This window comes from Mustela lutreola, chromosome 6 (genome assembly GCF_030435805.1).
Source record: "Mustela lutreola isolate mMusLut2 chromosome 6, mMusLut2.pri, whole genome shotgun sequence".
NCBI classification, from domain to species: Eukaryota; Metazoa; Chordata; class Mammalia; order Carnivora; family Mustelidae; genus Mustela; species Mustela lutreola.
The window spans coordinates 111,697,953-111,716,255 of record NC_081295.1 but is presented as its reverse complement, the minus strand read 5'-3'; the positions used below and the strand labels follow the sequence as shown (position 1 = coordinate 111,716,255).

Below are 18,303 nucleotides of genomic sequence, written 5' to 3'. Positions count from 1 at the left end.
TCACAGGTAGGTGCACATCGCAAACCCAACACCACGCCGCCTTACACGCTGCCAAGGGAGGAGTCTTTGCTTAAAGACACCCTGATTCTGGCGCAGGGTGTGAGAAGTGAAGGTCATTTAAAAGGTCATATGAATGTTACTCTGTATCATCCATAATGCTTATACAGTCAGCCTGTATTAGAGAATGACATTAGAGCAGAAAGTCTTTTGAAGATAGGGTCGTTTCTTTTAGCCATTCAGCACGACTGCCCCTTGGAGCCATGAAAAAATGAAGTGGATTAGAATTGTAGTGGCTTTGTCTTTACAAAGGCTGGTGCAGGAGGGGAAGAGACAGTCTGATTAGCAGAGAAGTATACAGTCAGAGGTGGAAGGGGACTGGAGTAAAAGGGAGCTACGCTGGGCAGGGCGAACTGCAGGTGGAGTGTGCAATGTTTACAGGAGGCTGTGGCTGCGCCCCACTAAAATTCAGACACTGAGAATGCATCATATAGGTACAGATATTTGAAGACATGAACAGTGGCTATTACACTTAGAAATGTGTAGCATGGATACTTGTACTTTTTTTTTTTTAATTTGGAGAAAATCTGGGGAGAAATGTTATTTCTTATCTATTTCCAATTATTAAATATGAATTCTGAGAATTCATTGTCATTATCATTTCAAAAATCTACATGAAATTCCCATCAGCTCCAAGCTTTCGGCTACTACTGTATTTTTTCTGCTGTTTCTGTGAGGTGTATATGAGTATGTGTTGTGTAACGGTAAATACAAATTAAAAATAGGAGTCCTAATTCTGCCTGCTGAAAATGAGAGACTCCCTCTCCCAGCTCCATATCCTTCATCCTTTTTTTAAAAGCATTTACTTTTGAAAAATAATAATTGTTAAGTTCTTTCTCTTTCTCTTTGAAATGTATGTAAATCTTTTAAAAAGCTAAATAGACTGCTACAGGGAAGACGTAGGGATATCTTTCAGAGAGAGACAGAGGTGATAACAAGGAAGACAGGGTCTCTATCTCTCAGTTTCTGTGGGAGGGGAGGAGTGTTAACCTTCAGCAGGTACCTCGCTCTAAGTTGCAAACTACCTGCATGAAGATAGAAAAAGCTTATTTCCCCCTCCTCGGATAAAGCCAGTTAACTAACAAGTGGTCACCCCATTACCGGGTGAATTTAAGATGAACTATGTGTGGCAAATGGGGTTCACCATTTGTGCCACAAACCTGGAGACTCATTTACCATGTGGCTGCCATTGTAATAATACCTTTCAGTAAAAGCTATAAAAGAGTTGTCGTTGTTTGACTTCAAGTAGTTACCTTTATTTACTTCTATTCAAGCAGTTGTCTTTAAAAAGGCATTAAGGATTATCACAACTGAAAAAAATATTTAAAAGGTAAGAATATAGGTAACTCAAAATCACAAGTAAAGGGATAGATTAGGGATTCAGGGTTTTTCATTGATGAGGAGTTGTATACTACTCGCTGTTGGTTCAAGTTGGGACCTCACAGTAAATAATGCCATCCGATGAAGTGTAGTCTTGTTTAAAAAAGGGTATTATACATTTACTCTAAACATATCCATAATTAATAGTCTCCTGCATTCTGGAAAGATGTGCTTAGCCTCTGCAGCTGTATTCTAGGGAAAGACACCATTTCCTTCCAGTGAGTGAATGAGGCTCTCCTCTAGAAGAAAGCCAAGGACAAATATATAATTCAAGCTAGCAGAAAAAGATAGATTCAGGGTCTTACACTGAGGAGTGCTCTTTTTTCTTCCTATGGCCAGAAGCACAGAATTTGTACCTGATAATGAGGTAGACCCACGCTGGACTATTTTTAGAGCCTCTATCATAACAGGAATAAAGGGCATGATTTGCTCCTGAAGGCCAAGAACATGATTATAAGGGGAGAAAGGGATAGATGGTTCACTTGAACCGCAGAAAATATTATTATTTCCAAGATTGCACTGTTCTCTCAGAATTAGCAAAGGTCAAGTAGAAAACTTAAAGTATTTCAATACACAGTTATATTAAATTTCCACAAGAGTTTTTAAAACGCGCTTATTCTCCCTCTCTTAACCTCTAACCCACTTTTTCTATAATTTGGGGGGGAAGTGTTATTAACCATACATAGTTAGTATAGCACAAATGTCAGTGAAAGGTATTTTAAAAGAATAATCAAACCAATAAGGCCACGTGCTACATTGATCATGCATAGCAGAAAGAGAAGAAAAGCAGAATTCAAATTTTCTTACGAGAACTCATTTTTACAGCTCTTGGCTTTGAATCCAAATGCACATCTGCATATCTTATCCAGATTATACATAATGTTGTAGTAAATGCAAGGGATTTTACTTGTTATTACCCCACAGTTTGGTTTATAATGTATGCTTTTGGATTTGCTGTTTCTCCCATAGTCTGTAGGCAGGAAAGAAACTGGTTGCTAAGGCATATAGTTACTAGGTATTGCTACCTCAAAGTGAGGAATTACTTCATCCTGTTCAGTTTTTCCCACATTTATAGCATCACTCAGTCCATTGATTGTTAGGATAAAACAGATCACTTATTTCCTCTCAAATTAGTATAATGTAATCTAGGATGACTTTTATTATTTTTTTAAGATTTTATTTATTTATTTGACAGAGAGAGACAGCAAGAGAGGGAACACAGCAGGAGGAGTAGGAGAGGGAGAAGCAGGCTTCCCACTGAGCAGCGAGCCCGATGTGGGGCTCGATCCCAAGACCCTGGGATCATGACCTGAGCCAAAGGCAAAGCCTTAAGGACTGAGCCACCCAGGTGTCCCTAAGATGACTTTTAGATGCCTCCTTTTATGTTCTTGGGACAGCAAACTATTAATATTTTTTAACATTTCCTTATTTTTGAGAAAATATTAAAATATTTTCCACATACTTTTTAAGCTTTCCTTAACCAATTTTGTTTTAAGTTTTGAAACGGCTCCAGGCTTACCTGTTGTGCATCCTCCCATTTTTCCTTGTTTTCTTCATCTAGAAGGTTGCTAACTATTTGGAAGAAGTTCTGCAAATTAAATTGGATAAAAGATTTAATGTTACATGAGGAATCCACTTTTCAAAAACATCCATTTGAATTGACTGCGTGATAAGGGTATAAACACTCTGTCATATTGCTTTATAACCCTAACATACCATTCTAGAAGATCTCCGAAGGCCCTGCCTCAGTACCATACTTCTGGGATTTCTCTATAACTTCACATATGCACCTCAGAAGACACCATAACAGGTAAAATACTTGGGTTTACTTAGTGATATGGAATCTTCCATTATATGGAATATGGAACATGGAATATATGGAAGTGATATCTTCCATTATAGTCTCTGTATTGTATTCTGTTGTGCTATCATAAAATTATTCCTTGCAAATGAGTTTTCTTCCTTTGGTAGTGAAAATCCCTTGTGTAGGTATAATTACAAGCTATCCAGTTAATTGTGAACCATGATGGCTAGTTCTACTGCTGTTCTGAAGAACCCTAGCGAAGACACAGGCCTTGGGCAAGGCTGAGGCACGTGACAGGCTTCCTCACATGGATCCTGGGTCTGCACTTCCTGGCTATTTTACTTAAACTTTTACCACTACCTCTTGCAAAGATGACATGGAATTTTCCAAGTACCTGGCATATAGCACCTGGTTAAGTGCTCAATAAATCCTAGCTATTTCAATTTATTATTCTTTATTCTGCCTTTGGCCAGCAAGCCAAAATGGAAGAAGGAAGAGGCTCAGTTGCAAGTTCCTATTCAAGGGCCAAATCCTAGTCATCATCCTCGTGGGCTAACTGCTGAAGATCTATTGGTTTGACTTTCGTCTAGCAGTATCCCTGATGAATTTCTGGTTTTCCCTTTCCATGCAGACAGGTGTGTTTGGGCTCTCATACACAAGCAGAGGCTCAGCTGAGATCATCTGCATTAGTGCCCATTTGACACACAAGGGATCTTGACCAGAGAGAGACCTTCCTGCTCTCCCACACTACACTGTGTCTTCAAAACTCAGAGGCCAGGAGAAGATCAGAGTGTCTGTTGAAAATGAATAGTGACTTGGGGTCACGGGCGACCTAGGAAGTGCAAAGTGAAGCTGTGACATTTATCTTAAGCGACATGGACCCCGGTCCCTAGGTTGTGTCCTCAGGGCCCATCTCTTCTTCTTGGCTTGTATGTAATTTTGCAGGAGCACGGACTCATACTGATACATCAGCTCAGGAGAAGACCCGCGTGAGGGGGAAATAATCGCAATTTTTTAGCCTCATCAGCCTCCCTCCCTATCCAGCTTTTCAAAGAAGGTCTTTATTCAAATGCCAAATAAAGTCACCTGTTTTAGAAGAAAAACAAAGCTGCTTCACTTCCTCTTCTCTTGTGCTTTGAAGCTGTGAGTATCTATATTTAATTGCCCTATTTGTGCTATTTATTTCTCCCGGTAATCACATGGTTGAAACAGGTTTCAAGTCATAACCCCTGTAAAAGTTACAGAATATTTTACGCGGCTCTTGAAAAAATTGCAAGTCTGTTTTCAATTCGTTTAACCTTTTTGTGCTACCAGCCATTTTTTTTCCACTTAAAATTTCCTGGTTGGAGTGATAACATTTGAAGGGCTTAGTCCGTTGAGCTGTAACTCTACCTATGGGCAGAAAGAATTAACCTTCAGCGTTCTCCAATTGCCTATGTCTGCTTAACTCAGTAGGGGACATGCTGCTAATGAGGCAAAAGTTGCAGATTTCATCCTGTCCATGCCAGTTAGTGGTGGTGAGGTCCACGGCCGCGGTCTGCACCCTCACCCCCGCTAGCTTTCATACACAGGCATGCCACCGCTAACAAGAGACACCAAGAAAATGGGAAGCAATTTGTGCAGACATGTATCCATTTCTGAGAAAACATTTCACAAAGCAGGTTTTACTGATAGTGGGTCAGTGGCTCTGCACTGTATATGAAGGTCAGGGAATAGACACAATTCCTTGACCAAAGTGATATATTCAGATTTCAATTTTTTTTTCTTAAATTGCCAAAGGGCATATATAAAAAATACAAATTACTAAAATATACCTTCAACTAGGCAAACAGTATAAGACATGTCTTTGTATCACCTTCCAAAGCAATATGTCAGGCTTCATTAATCAGGGTGGAAAAGAAATACAGATAAAGTTCTCCTTTCTCCCTGTTGACTGGGCAGGGAATGATCTGCCATGAGACCATGTGGGGCACAGTGAGCTAAGCCTGAAAATCCAAGGAGGGGGCTGGGGGCACTTACGGGAAGATTTTCTTATTCCTCAGTGTACCCTCAGTACACACAATGCCTTGTCCTGGGCCAGTATTTAATGGAGCTTTAACTTAAAGGAAATAATGAAGTCACGTGGCCACTACACCTCAGGCTCTCGAACAAAACTCAAGCATCATTCCCTTGAGCAGACCCTGCTCTCATCTCTCTATCAAATCACTTCGACATTTGCTTAAAGATAAGACCAAGAAAAGAGTAGAATCAAGCTGAACAGTATTTTTTGAGAAGGGACATATAACACTTTAGGCCACCTGACTGAATTTTTGAGGAAAGTCCGAGGCAACTTCTCTGAGAGCAGACGTACGGCTCGCTGGAGTTCTCCAGGAACTCTGCTCGTTCTGGCAGGATCTCTCTCTTGGTGACTTATGGGTCAGGTCACTTCTGTTAGGCCCTGAGCTGCAACTGACAAGAGGTTTTTGTTTCCTTTTCTTTTATCAGCCCCAATCTCTATGACCTAGACTGTTCTGAAAAATTAAGTGTCCTTGGCCAAAGCTATTTGGAGCTTCAGCAGGGCAGACCTGGCTCCAATGTCCCCCACATTCATTAACTGTGTGGTTCTAGGCGCATGTTGCCCACCTCTGCACTCCTTCTCTAACCCGTACAATAGAAACCAGAGATAATGGCTGCCTGCCAGAGCTATAGTGAAGCTTGGAGTTAATTCCTAGCACACAATCTGACACATGGTAAGTGCTCGATATATGGAAGCTTTATGATTTTATTCCTTCCATGTTATCTTTTTTATGACTGGTGGCATGATTTGTATTTATGGCCACACAACGGCAAATATGCCCCATAAGGTTGTTACAGAATTTCACAACCCAGGGTGCTCTCTCCTTCTCTCTTTTATAGCCTCTTTCTTTCCAGACAGTATGTGGAGCACAGAACTTATTCACCACTAACTTCAGGGCCTATCATTTGTCCAGAGAAAGCTCTCCTTCCTAAGAAATGCACGCAGCTGGGAGGGTTTTCAGTGTGGTTATTATCAGACAACTACTATGTGAGAGGCATTGCGCAATCGTTTGCTGGACACAAAGGTCGAGGGCACAACTCCTCACTTATTCTTTGCGGCGAGTATTATGAAAATCGGTGCAGTAAATGTCTGTTATAAGAGAAGCGATAAATGTTTCTGCCACATTCAAAGTGCAAGTCCTAGGTTTGGTCACATGAGACTAAAAACCACTCTATTTTCTGGAAAGTGGTAACTAATGATTTGTTTTACATCTGATTGGCTTCTGCTTGACAAATTTCTCATGTATTCTATAAAATTTTCTATATAGATTCTATAAAATCTATATGAGTATTTAGATTTTGCTGAAGTCCTTGTGGGAACAGAGCCATAGATGAAGTCAGTGATTTGAGATAGCTGAGCTCTGGGAAACGTGTTCTTCTTCTCTTAACCCATCAACAAAATGCTTGAGCACTGAGAGATGAAGATGAGCCCTAAGGAACAGGTTTAATAATGTAGATCTGAAACTTTTAAGGATTCATGATGGTCTTTAAGAATTGTGATGGTCCTGACTAGAAACATAGGAGGAACATAAAAAGTCATAAAGGCTAAATAAGGAGTCAGAGATGAGCCGTTAGGATAAGGATGCGCAGAGCAGAACAGGCCATTGACTCCCCAATCAGGAGAGATATTGATAGTGTAAGGCCATGCATGATTTAGTCCATTCTTATAGCTCTGGGTCTGCCTTAAGCTATCCTGTCCTACAGTCTCTATATTACAGGTTCATTAGACTTTTTTATACATCCCAAACTCTTCCCCGCTTAGCCTCTGGACCTATACAATGCTGTTCTCTTTCCTTGACTGCTCTATCTCCTGTTCTTCATTCAAAATTAACAACAACAACAAAAAATCCATGGACAAAGGAATTGTCAGTTCATAGAAGTAATCAACCATAAAAATAGGATGTAAAGGGCATGGTTGTATAAAGGGCCCCTGTTTGCTGTCCTGAGAGTCAGTTTTCCCCAATACACAGTGAATAAGTATTCATCGCTGGCTCTACTCCATCTCTACTTCCCTGCCTGACCGACTCATCAGAACTACCATGCACTGACCCAGGGAGAACAACCGCATTTCACCTTAACATAAAAGAGAGGACAGTAATGCAGGCAGCCATCCAACTGTATAGCACCCACTTAAAAGGTGATAAACATGCTGACTTGTAGTTGCATTGTGTGGTCTTCTCTTCAATTGTATCCTCGTTTTTAATTATGATGTACTTGTATAATGATCAGTTCGGGGCTTTTCCCTTCACCAGCTTACACCTCGTTGGGATTATTTCACTCTTATGCCCTAGTGCACAGCATAATACAAGGAAAGTGTAAATACTCAAATATTTTAAAATGTGTATAAAACAATGGGCTAGACATTGAAAGAATTTAAAAAAATTAACAAATGGCCCCCACCTAATTTTCTACCTCCTTGCAAATCAACACCTTCCTCTGCCATTTACCAATGCCAGCAAGTTCCTCACTACGTCCAGAGAAGGAGATATAACACTTACTTTTACAGATAAGAAGACTGGTTATCTTGAATGAATATGGACTCAACCTCTTCCCATTTAAAATGGCATCCTGAAGTCTTGGGACCATTCTAAGCACAGACATACTTCTGAGACAATGTAGGGCCTAATTAATGACTGGGAAGGAGCTGTGCATGGCTGACCCTGGTCCTCAGGTTTAAATCCACTGATGAAGAGACCTCCTCTTTCAAAAATACAGGTCAGGGCACCTGGGTGGCTCAGTGGGTTAAAGCCTCTGCCTTGGGCTCGGGTCATGATCCCAGGGTCCCGAAATCGAGCCCCACATCGGGCTCTCTTTTTGGCAGGGAGCCTGCTTCCCTTCCATTCTCTCTGCCTGCCTCTCTGCCTACTTGTGATCTCTGTCTGTCAAATAAACAAATAAAAAATCTTTAAAAAACAAAAAACCAAAAATACAGCTCACTCTTTGGCAAACACAGCAAACCTTCCCAGCCCTACAACTACCACCATCCCAACCCTGGCAGAATGCAAAGGTCACAGAAGAGCCGCTTTGTTCAGCAAAAGAATGGAATAAAGAAAGTTATAAAAATATAACCCAGGCAGCAAAGCATCGTGGGCTTTGACAAGGAAGAAAACTGGGGAAAGGAACCTCAGTAGGTAAGTTTTTCAATAGCGCAAAAGAGAAATTACGAAGACCTAAAGGGCAGCAGCAGGTGTGAGAACAGAAAGGTGAGGGAAGACATGGAAAATACCTAAGAAGCACAAATGTATCTACTCACTTATTTATTGAACATCTAGTAAATACCTGGCAGTTTTGTAAGTGCTGCAAATACCACAGTGAGCAAGGCACATGAAGGTTCCTACTCTCATGGGGCTTACACTATAATGGGTACTGGAAAGCAATAAATAAGCAAATAAATAATGCTTTCAGGGGAAATACAAAAATAACAGAGTTTATGGGAGTAGAGAGTGACTGGGCTCGGAGGGGTGTGTGTATGTTTATGCAAGACTACTTTGGGTTGAATATTCAGCAGGAAGGTGACATTTAAGGTGAAAACAGAGTGGTACGAGGGACGCAGCCTTGGGAAGACCTGAGGAAAAGAGTTCTAGGAAAAATGGGAAGAGCAAGAACAACTTCCCAGGGCAGAGGCGACAATATGGACAAGTTTTAGAAAACAGAGAGAAAGCCGGTATAGCTGGCGTGGTCTTAAAACGGGTTGGATGTGGTGGAGAAGGGAGAAGTGAACACAGGATGGAGAAGATGGAGGTCAAGGGAAGTGATGTCTTGATCCCAGGCTATCGTTCTGTGACGTGAGTTTCATGAGAATTAAAGATCTGACGTTGGCTGCTGAGTGGAAAGCAAAGTGCAGAAGAGTGAGAGGAAAAATAAGGAGGTCCGAAAGTAGTCTGTCTTGCTTATTGAGGCCGGAGATGATGATAGCTTGGTTTAGGGAAACAATATGACATGGCGAGAGATCGCACAGGAGGGAAAGTAGAGCATCAAAGATCAGTCTTTGGCTCCCAGCTCATGCAGTTTAGAATGAGGACACAGTTAGCCCCGCTAAATACCAAAGACGAAATAGCGGTGTTGCAAAAGAAGACAGTCAGTTTCATTTTTGTTCAGTTTGAGTATGGAGGGTCTATGATATATCTAAGAGAAGAGGCCCAGTGGGCTCTTTTAACTAAAAGCTGGAAGCTTATAAGGTAAACATTTCTGAATCATTAGTTCTAGTTGAGAACTGGAGACTTTGTGGGGTGGGGAGGGAGGATAACCAGGGATAGAGCTGAATGGGATGTAGTCAAGGTTGGAGCATTGCTGACAGACTGGATAGGAAGAATAAGGAAGAGAGATGGGAGATACGAAGGTAGGAAGAGAAGCAGGACTTAAAGGTAACAGAATAAAATAAATTCAGAAAGAAGACACTGGACTGGGGAGATTAATCTGGAGGAGACAGACTAAGCATTTAACAAGAGTAAAAATCCAAAGAGGGTTCAAGGCACGGTTCTGTGTATCTCGTGTATTTTTTCAGCCTCTATGCACTTGGCCACTGATATATGCATGTAGAATATACAAAACCATGAATGCAGCCAGATTATAGATGAAGACATGGATAACGTATGCCCAACTTCCTCTGACATGGCTACGACTACTTCTTAATCTTCCATTCAAAAAAACATACGGAAGGGAGATTGAGAAACATCATTATACAAATAATCCTGGATTTGTCCTAACATACTTTTTAAAAAACTAACCACCCCTAACGAGTATTTGAACTTATTTTTTTTTAAACAGGTGAATAGAAAAAAATACTTCATACCTAATTAGGGTGAAGAGTCATGATACTGTGGCTTAAATCTTTTAACTAGAATATCTACCCAAAGCAGCACATCAAGCAGCCACTGACAATGAGAAACTGTCAAGGTTCAGGAAAGTAGGAGACTGTAATCCAGGTTGGCCCTTGGCAGGTTCTGGGACCAAGATATATAGGGAATAGGAGACAAGAAACTGAGCCACTGGAAAGCCAGGGGATGCACTGGGGCCAAAAGGATTAGGGTGTCAAGGTCAATAGGTCAGTAGTGGTCAGAAGACTCCTCCTGCCAGCAGAGCTGTACTGTCCCAGCTTGACCACTGTAATCTGCCAGATCTAGAAGAATAGAAGAGCAGATTACTGAAGCAAATACTCCTCCTGTTCACTGGGTTAGATAGAAAAAAAAAACAAAAGCCAGATTCTTAAAAGATATCTTTTTTTTTTCTTCTTCTTCTTCTTTTAATCACAAATCTCACAGAAACTCTGACTCATTTTGAGAACGACATCAGAACATCATTCCGGGAACACTGGCTGTCTTTCACACTATCTCATTGCTCTGCCATGATGTAAGACAGTTTAACTTGTGGAGTTTCTGAATAGCTTGGACGGGCGATTTTTCACTCAATGCTACCAGTCCTTTCAGGCTAAGTTCAGGACCCACAGCTCCAGCAAGAGGCAGCAGAGAGGGTATACTTTGAGGTACTGTGAATGGGGGGGGGGGGGGCTAAGTGAAAAAAGAAAGCTATTCTACCTTCATTCAGTGTCTTCAGGCATGAGATCAGCACTATTCCTTAGGGTCCTTATTTGAAAAAGGAAGGTGAAAAAGTTAGTGATACTAATATGATTAAATATGCTAAGGATTATGAACCAGAGGTAGCCTGGTAGAGCAGCCAACATTACACAAACAGAACTCAGTGTGGCAAAATCATCCTCCAATCCAGACAGGGGCTGCTGCTTAAGCAAGGAATGACATAATGATCTATTACCAAAGTCTGGGTAGGCCTGGCTTATAAACTGAAGAGCCAGCAGGTGCCAATAGCATGCACACTTCACAAGTTTACCCCTGACAACACGACAGGCAGTAGCCATAGTAGGTCCTGTCCTGGTGTAAGATGCCTGGCACATACCTCTTTGTGAAAAAGAAATTCTCACAGTCCTTCAAGATTCACCATCATGAGCTGATTGTGTCCATCCCAGATCTGAATGTTGGAGCCCTGACCGCAGCCACCACCCACCCCATCCCAAAGTACCTCAGAATGTGTCTATACCTAGAGAAAGAACATTTCAAGAGGTAATTAAGTTATAATGAGGCTATTAGGCCAGAGCCCAATCCAATCTGATGAGAATCCTTATAAGAGTAGGAGATCAGAGGGCACCTGGGTGGCTCAGTATTTTAGCCTCTGCCTTCGGCCCAGGTCATAATCTCGATGTCCTTGGATCAAGCCCACATTGGGCTCTCTGCTCAGCAGGGAGTCTGCTTCCCCCCACTCTCTCTGCCTGCATCACTGCCTACTTGTGATCTCTGTGTCAAATAAGTAAATAAAATCTTAAGAAAAAAAAAAGAGTAGGAAATCAGGACACACAGAGATACCAGGAGCCTGCGCACATAGATAAAAAGGCTCTGTGAGGACACAGCGAGAAGGCAGCCAGATGCAAGCTAAGGAGACAGGCCTTGGGAGAAACCAAACATGCTGACCCCTTAATCCTAGACTTCTACCTCCAGAACTATGAGAAAATAGAGTTCTACTGCTTAAGCCACCCACTCTGTGGTATTTATTGTGACAGCTCTAGCAAACTAATGCATTCTCCAATAATTTTTTAGAAGAAAAATCTTCGAGGGACACCCGGCCAGCTTAGTCTGTTAAGCATCCCACTCTTGATTTCAGCTCAGGTCATGATCTCAGGGTCATGGGATCCAGCCCTGAGTTGGGCTCTGCACTCACTGGGGAGTCTGCTTGAGACTCTCTCTCTCCCTTTCCTTCGGTCCCTCCCCCTGCTCTCTCATTCTTTCTCTAAAATAAGTAAATAAATCTTTAAATATACATAAAGAAAAGAAAACCTTTGATAGTAAGTGGAATCACAATAGAAAACTACTTGTATATTTTGCTAATGCAAGTCTCAGTACTTTCTTGACTCCAAAAGAAATAATAATTCTGAAAGAGTCAAAGCTAACATGTTTTATTATATTTTTAAAACCCAATAAAAAAAATTTACATTACATGGCATTTACCAGTCGACAATAGTCGATACATATTCTTAAAACTTCTGAGCCTCCCTTCCTCTTCCCACCTGATCGTTGCACATCCTTTGCACTCTCTCGTGCAGACTGTGAGTTTCCCTCAGCCAGCAGCCAACTTCTCAAGTTTGCTCTTGTAGGATTTAATCATGTTGATTTGGGAAGCAAGGTTTGTTGCTTAATAGCTCATCCATTTAAGGAAATCATTTGTTGCCGAATTTGTTATTTTCACCTTTATAATAAGGGCAAGGTTTAAATAATACCTAGAAAGAGCTGTTGTTGTACAGGACTCTCTCTGCCACAGAGAAACCATAGGAAATCCTCTCAAGCTGTTGAGCATTGAAAATAGTAGCTGTTTATGATTTGGAGTGACTGCCTGCTGGGAGATGTGGTTCTGTCCACAACTTGGTTCCCACTGAGCTAGAAATTCTAGTTCTTGATAAGCCATTCTCTATGTCCCCTTGCTCTCTATCATTAAAATGGCCTTGCAATGTTGACCTTAAGGACTAATGCTTCTTGGGGCACCTGGGTGGCTCAGTGGATTAAGCCTCTGCCTTCGGCTCAGGTCATGATCCCAGGTGCTGGGATCCAGCCCCGCATCCTGTTCTCTGCTTGGCAGGGAGCCTTCTTCCTCCTTCTCTCTCTCTCTCTCCCTGCCTGACTCTTTGCCTACTAGTGCTCTCTCTCTGTCAAATAAATAAATAAAAATCTTAAAAAAAATGGGCAGAAGATATGAACAGACACTTCTCCAATGAACACATACAAACAGCTATCAGACACATGAAAAAATGTCCATCATCACTAGCCATCAGGGAGATTCAAATTAAAACCACATTGAGATATCACCTTACACCAGTTAGAATGGCCAAAATTAGCAAGACAGGAAACAACATGTGTTGGAGGGGATGTGGAGAAAGGGGAACCCTCTTCCACTGTTGGTGGGAATGCAAGTTGGTGCAATCTCTTTGGAGAACAGTGTGGAGATTCCTCAAGAAATTAAAAATAGAGCTTCCCTTTGACCCTGAAATTGCACTATTGGGTATTTACCCCAAAGATACAGATGTTGTGAAAAGAAGGGCCATCTGTTCCCCAATGTTTATAGCAGCAATGGCCACGGTTGCCAAACTGTGGAAAGGACCAAGATGCCCTTCAACCGACGAATAGATAAGGAAGATGTGGTCCATATACACTATGGAGTATTACGCCTCCATCAGAAAGGATGAATACCCAACTTTTGTAGCAACATGGACGGGACTGGAAGAGATTATGCTGAGTGAAATAAGTCAAGCAGAGAGAGTCAATTATCATATGGTTTCACTTATTTGTGGAGCATAACAAATACCATGGAGGGCAAGGGGAGTTAGAGAGGAGAAAGGAGTTGGGGGAAATTGGAAGGGGAGGTGAACCATGAGAGACTATGGACTCTGAAAAACAACCTGAGGGGTTTGAAGGGGCGGGGGGGGGGGAGGTTGGGGGAACCAGGTGGTGGGTATTAGAGAGGGCACCGATTGCATGGAGCACTGAGTGTGGTGCAAAAACAATGAATACTGTTATGCTGAAAATTAAAAAAAAAAAAAGAACTAGTGCTTCTTTTCTGACTGCTATTTTCCTGGACACATTTTCTACCCTTATCCTCTGTAATAAGTGATTTTTTAAAAGTGCCTATACTTTCCTAGGTGGTGCCATGAAGCACATCTGACCTTCCTCTCTTTGCAGGAGAGATACCAAAGTACTTATGGGCGCTGGCAGTCGGGACCTATTGATTCAGAGATGTTTCAGGCTTTTGCTTCAACAGAATTTCCCCTTCTCAGATAATAAATGTAGCTACGTTTCTTGAGCTTTTACTATACTGCAGGTACCATGTAACTATGAAGTAGGGGCTATTACCCCCATGTGATGGAAGAGGAAACTGAGTCATAGAGAGGTCAAGTAATCTGCTAGCATCCTATAGCTTGTGAGCTGTGACCTGAGGCCAGGGATTCAGCCTACAAGGCAGGAACTCTTAGTCATCACACTCTACTGCCTTTCTTAACTCTCGTACTTATGTCCAAGGAAATTATTAATGTTCCTAGTTGCACAGTGTTCTTTAAGCAAAGGATTTCAAGGCACCAGGCTGTGTCTTGAATGCTAATGATGTTTTATAATTCCAAACTTAAAGAGCCTTTACTAGATCTTATTTAGTCAAAAGTATTAGATTATTTGCACAGATGAGGCTATCAGTGCATAATAGCATTATATTATCATACAACAGTTGCTTCCACATTGATCAATCTAGTCCTTTGTATGCAAAAGGTAAAAGTGTCTCACACTGAGACCATAGGAGAAACAATGCCCAAGATTCTCTCTGGGTGACCTGCCACCATGGAGGGGCAGCATGAAGCAGGTCCACAGTGAAGCACATATGTCTGAGTGTATGTAACACACTCAGGTATTTTCTATTATTTTCTAATTTGTTATGAAAAGTTGATCACGACCCTCTATCAGGTCAACACTTAATGTCTGAAAATAACCTGAAAAATTTGAAAACAATTTGCTCATCCAGAGTTTTAGGCGAGAAGGGAGAAGATGCTGGGCTTACCTGAAATCACTAACTCTGCTTTTTATTTAATTCCTTGGTCAGTTAATGCTGAATAATTTTTGAAGATTTTATTTATTTATTTGAGAGAGAGAAAGAGAGACAACATGGGGGAAGCGGGGCAGGGGGGAGCCTCAAAGGGAGAGAGAGAAGCCTCCCTGCTGAGCAGGGAGCCCAGTGCAGAGCTTGATCCCAGGACTTTGAGATCATGATCAGAGCCAAAGGTAGATGCTCAGCCTGAGCCCCACCAGGTGCCCCTGAAATTTTTTATTTATTTTATGGCTTGCATTTAAAAAAGAGACTGGAAGCCAAGGTTTGAGTTTTCTGCTTAATCTCAATGGTTGGGAAATAAATTTTCAAGCCTACGGAATGTATTAGAAAAGTAAGTTATTTTCCAACATTAAGTGTTGACCTGATGGAGGGTCATGATCAACTTCTCATAACAAAATAGAAAAGAATAGCAAATACCTGAGTGTATTACCCACACTCAAGGTAACTATTATTTTGTGAAACTCTGGTTTTCACCACTACACGGATGTAAATTGTGTATCCTGCAGTGGGTCACAGTCAAAAGCATTTGCAAAACACTGAGTTAGATCAACAGTTTTATCAGGAAACAGAAAGGTGCCTGAATAGAGATCCGTCTCTGCTTTCAGAGAGTTTAAGGGGCACAATACACAATGATGAGCGTATTGTGTATACTCCAAGTGTGTATTCTTTCCAATGTTTTCTTTCTTTATTTTCCAAATATATGTTATCTCAAGGGCCTCCCTTTCATTCCGTTAAGAGATTACTCCTCCTTCTCTGATCCAGTATCATTAAAGCATGCTTTCTTCTTTCCTTACCTTCAGAACACTGCTGTAGTCTCTCCATGGGGTTCTTTCCCCCACTCTTCCTCTACTCACTAATTCACATTATCTTCCTCTGCCAGACCATTTCCAAAAATAACACATTTAGTTACTCCATTTATAGAGAATGAAGTCTAAACACTTCTCTGCCCTTGACTCTCCTATCTTTATGATCTGCACTATCCAACATGTATCCCATTTTCTTTTTTTTTTTTAAAGATTTTATTTATTTATTTGACAGAGAGAGATCACAGGTAGGCAGAGATGCAGGCAGAGAGAGAGAGAGAGAGAGAGAAGAGGAAGCAGGCTCCCTGCTGAGCGGAGAGCGCGATGCGATGTGGGGCTCGATCCCAGGACCCTGAGATCATGACCTGAGCTGAAGGCAGAGGCTTAACCAACTGAGCCACCCACGCCCCCCATGTATCCCATTTTCTACAAACCTTGGTCTCCAAAATGTACCATGTTCATACCACATTCATGCCTTTGGTTGCACAGTTGGACTACTGTCTTTGTGCTCAGCTTTTTTCTCCAGATTCTGTCTCAGGTCCTAACTTTCCCATGAATTCTTCTGTTACCACTACACTTCAGCTCTCGTTCAGCTCTCTATGCTTTTAGAATTCCTAGAAGTGAGACATACTGTACTTTCTCTCTCTTCCTCATTACCACAGTCTATCCTCATCCATAAGGTGTTTTTTCCCCCTTCCATTATATTGTAAGTGGCCTGAGAACAAGGCTTATCTTGTACTGTTATGTTAAGAGTTACAACACTAGCAATAATGGGATTAAGGAGTACCTACTATGTGCCAGAAATTCACAAATATCATTATGCATGGGTTATTATGTATTTAACCTGTATTTTTTTCTAAGCTTCATGACAACCCTGAGAAAGAGTTATTGTCAAACTTCATTTTTCATGGATTCCATATTTACAAATCAATTACTTGCTAAAATTTATTTGTGACCCTCAAATCAAAACTCAGTGCTTTTATGGTCATTCATGTGATGAGGGAACAGAAGGCTGGCTGAGGACAATAGCAAAAGCTGACACCCTCCAACTTTCCCCCACCCCCACTCCTGGGTGGGATATATGTGACATTCTTTAGGAATCTCCCACCCATCTTAATGTTAATACCTTGCCAGAGGGCAGAATGACCTCCACAAGGGTAAGCCCTCTGGTATCTGGCTTCTTGTATGTCATCCTCTTTAGCATATGAAAGTTCAGTTGAAACCTCCCTTTCCCTTACCTTCCCCCAACTCCATGGTACAACACCTGCCATCCCTCAGAACCCTGGAGTAGCAGCTTTTCCTGCCCATGGGTCCTGTCCCTGTGCTTTAATAAACCACTATTTTGCACCAAAGATGTCTCAAGAATTCTTTCTTGGTCATCGGCTCCGGACCTCAACGCACGAACCTCACTTATATTCTAGAACTTCATCACATGGACTGTGTGCAGAGTGGCAAACATCTGAGTCACCCACCGTACATGTACTCAGCTGATGCCAAACATGACAATGCTCTGACTTTTTGTTTTAGCTCACATACTTGTGTACTTTGTTTTAGCTCACATATTCCGCCAGAGCGGCCCCACCCCGGTTGAACTGCCATTTTGTTATTTATGCAGTAAAACTTAAATTGACCTTGCCCCCCACCCTTACCCTGCCAGGGGAGCTTACTTAAAAACAAGTCGAGGAAACCAGTCCCAGATAACAAAGTCCAAGTACACGGGTGGGTCAGGCCAGGTGGAGGTAGTCAATCAGTGGGGACGCATACTGTCTCCTAGCTACCAAGAAGTATGGGCCCCGCCTTTTGGGCACCTTTTGGGCGCCAATTCTGACCAAGGTGATAGGCTGGTTCAAATGTCTACTAGGGTCAATTGTAATTCAATTGGTCACCTAGCATGACTGTGCAGCTTTCTCTGTGTGTTACAACGTCATTGGCCACCTGTGTGTGGCCAGGCCCAACCACATGGCCTTTGCTCTATAAAAGTTAGTCTGGAAAGCAGGGAGGGGTCACCCTCTTTGTGACAGGGGCAGCCCTGACCAGTCTGTTTGACTGTCGGTTTTGATTCTTGATGCTTGGCATGAAATAAAGCTTTGCTTGACCTTCGCTTTGTATCAGTCTCGCTCCTTTAATCACGGACCCATTATTGGGGGACCCAACACTTGTAAACATGTTCCTTTTCATAGCCAATTTAATGCCCCCCCATTGGGTTTTGTTTGTTTTCTTTTGTGTGTGTGTACTTTTTATTGGTGATTTAACATTTTAAAATGTCCCATTGTACAGTCTAAAGGACTATCTAGTATTCTTAAACTCAGAAAGACTGTCATGTGCCTTACAGAGAAAACATGTATTAGGAAAACTTTTTCTGGCTTGAATTAAATGTCTTGGCTGTGAGTTCAGAGTTAATGATTAACCATATACCTTAAAAACAATGTCTTTTAACAGTAACACACATAAAACAGGATCATGTATTAATTGGTTAATGAAAATGATATGAACAAATTCTCAATGGAACCTCATCCTGTATTTTCCCTAGGAGTAAATGGTTCAGTATTCATTAATTTA

General features: G+C 41.6%; 1 protein-coding gene across 4 annotated transcripts in view; it reads right to left on the bottom strand.

Moving 5' to 3' along the window:
• The window catches only part of ADGRB3 (adhesion G protein-coupled receptor B3), a 723,296-nt gene that overhangs the window by 350,704 nt on the left and 354,289 nt on the right, over nt 1-18,303 (bottom strand). For all 4 annotated transcript variants that reach the window (XM_059178365.1, XM_059178363.1, XM_059178364.1 and 1 more), the window contains one exon: nt 2,957-3,025. In XM_059178365.1, coding sequence (XP_059034348.1) covers nt 2,957-3,025 — 69 coding nt within the window. The remainder of the gene's footprint in view (nt 1-2,956; nt 3,026-18,303) is intronic.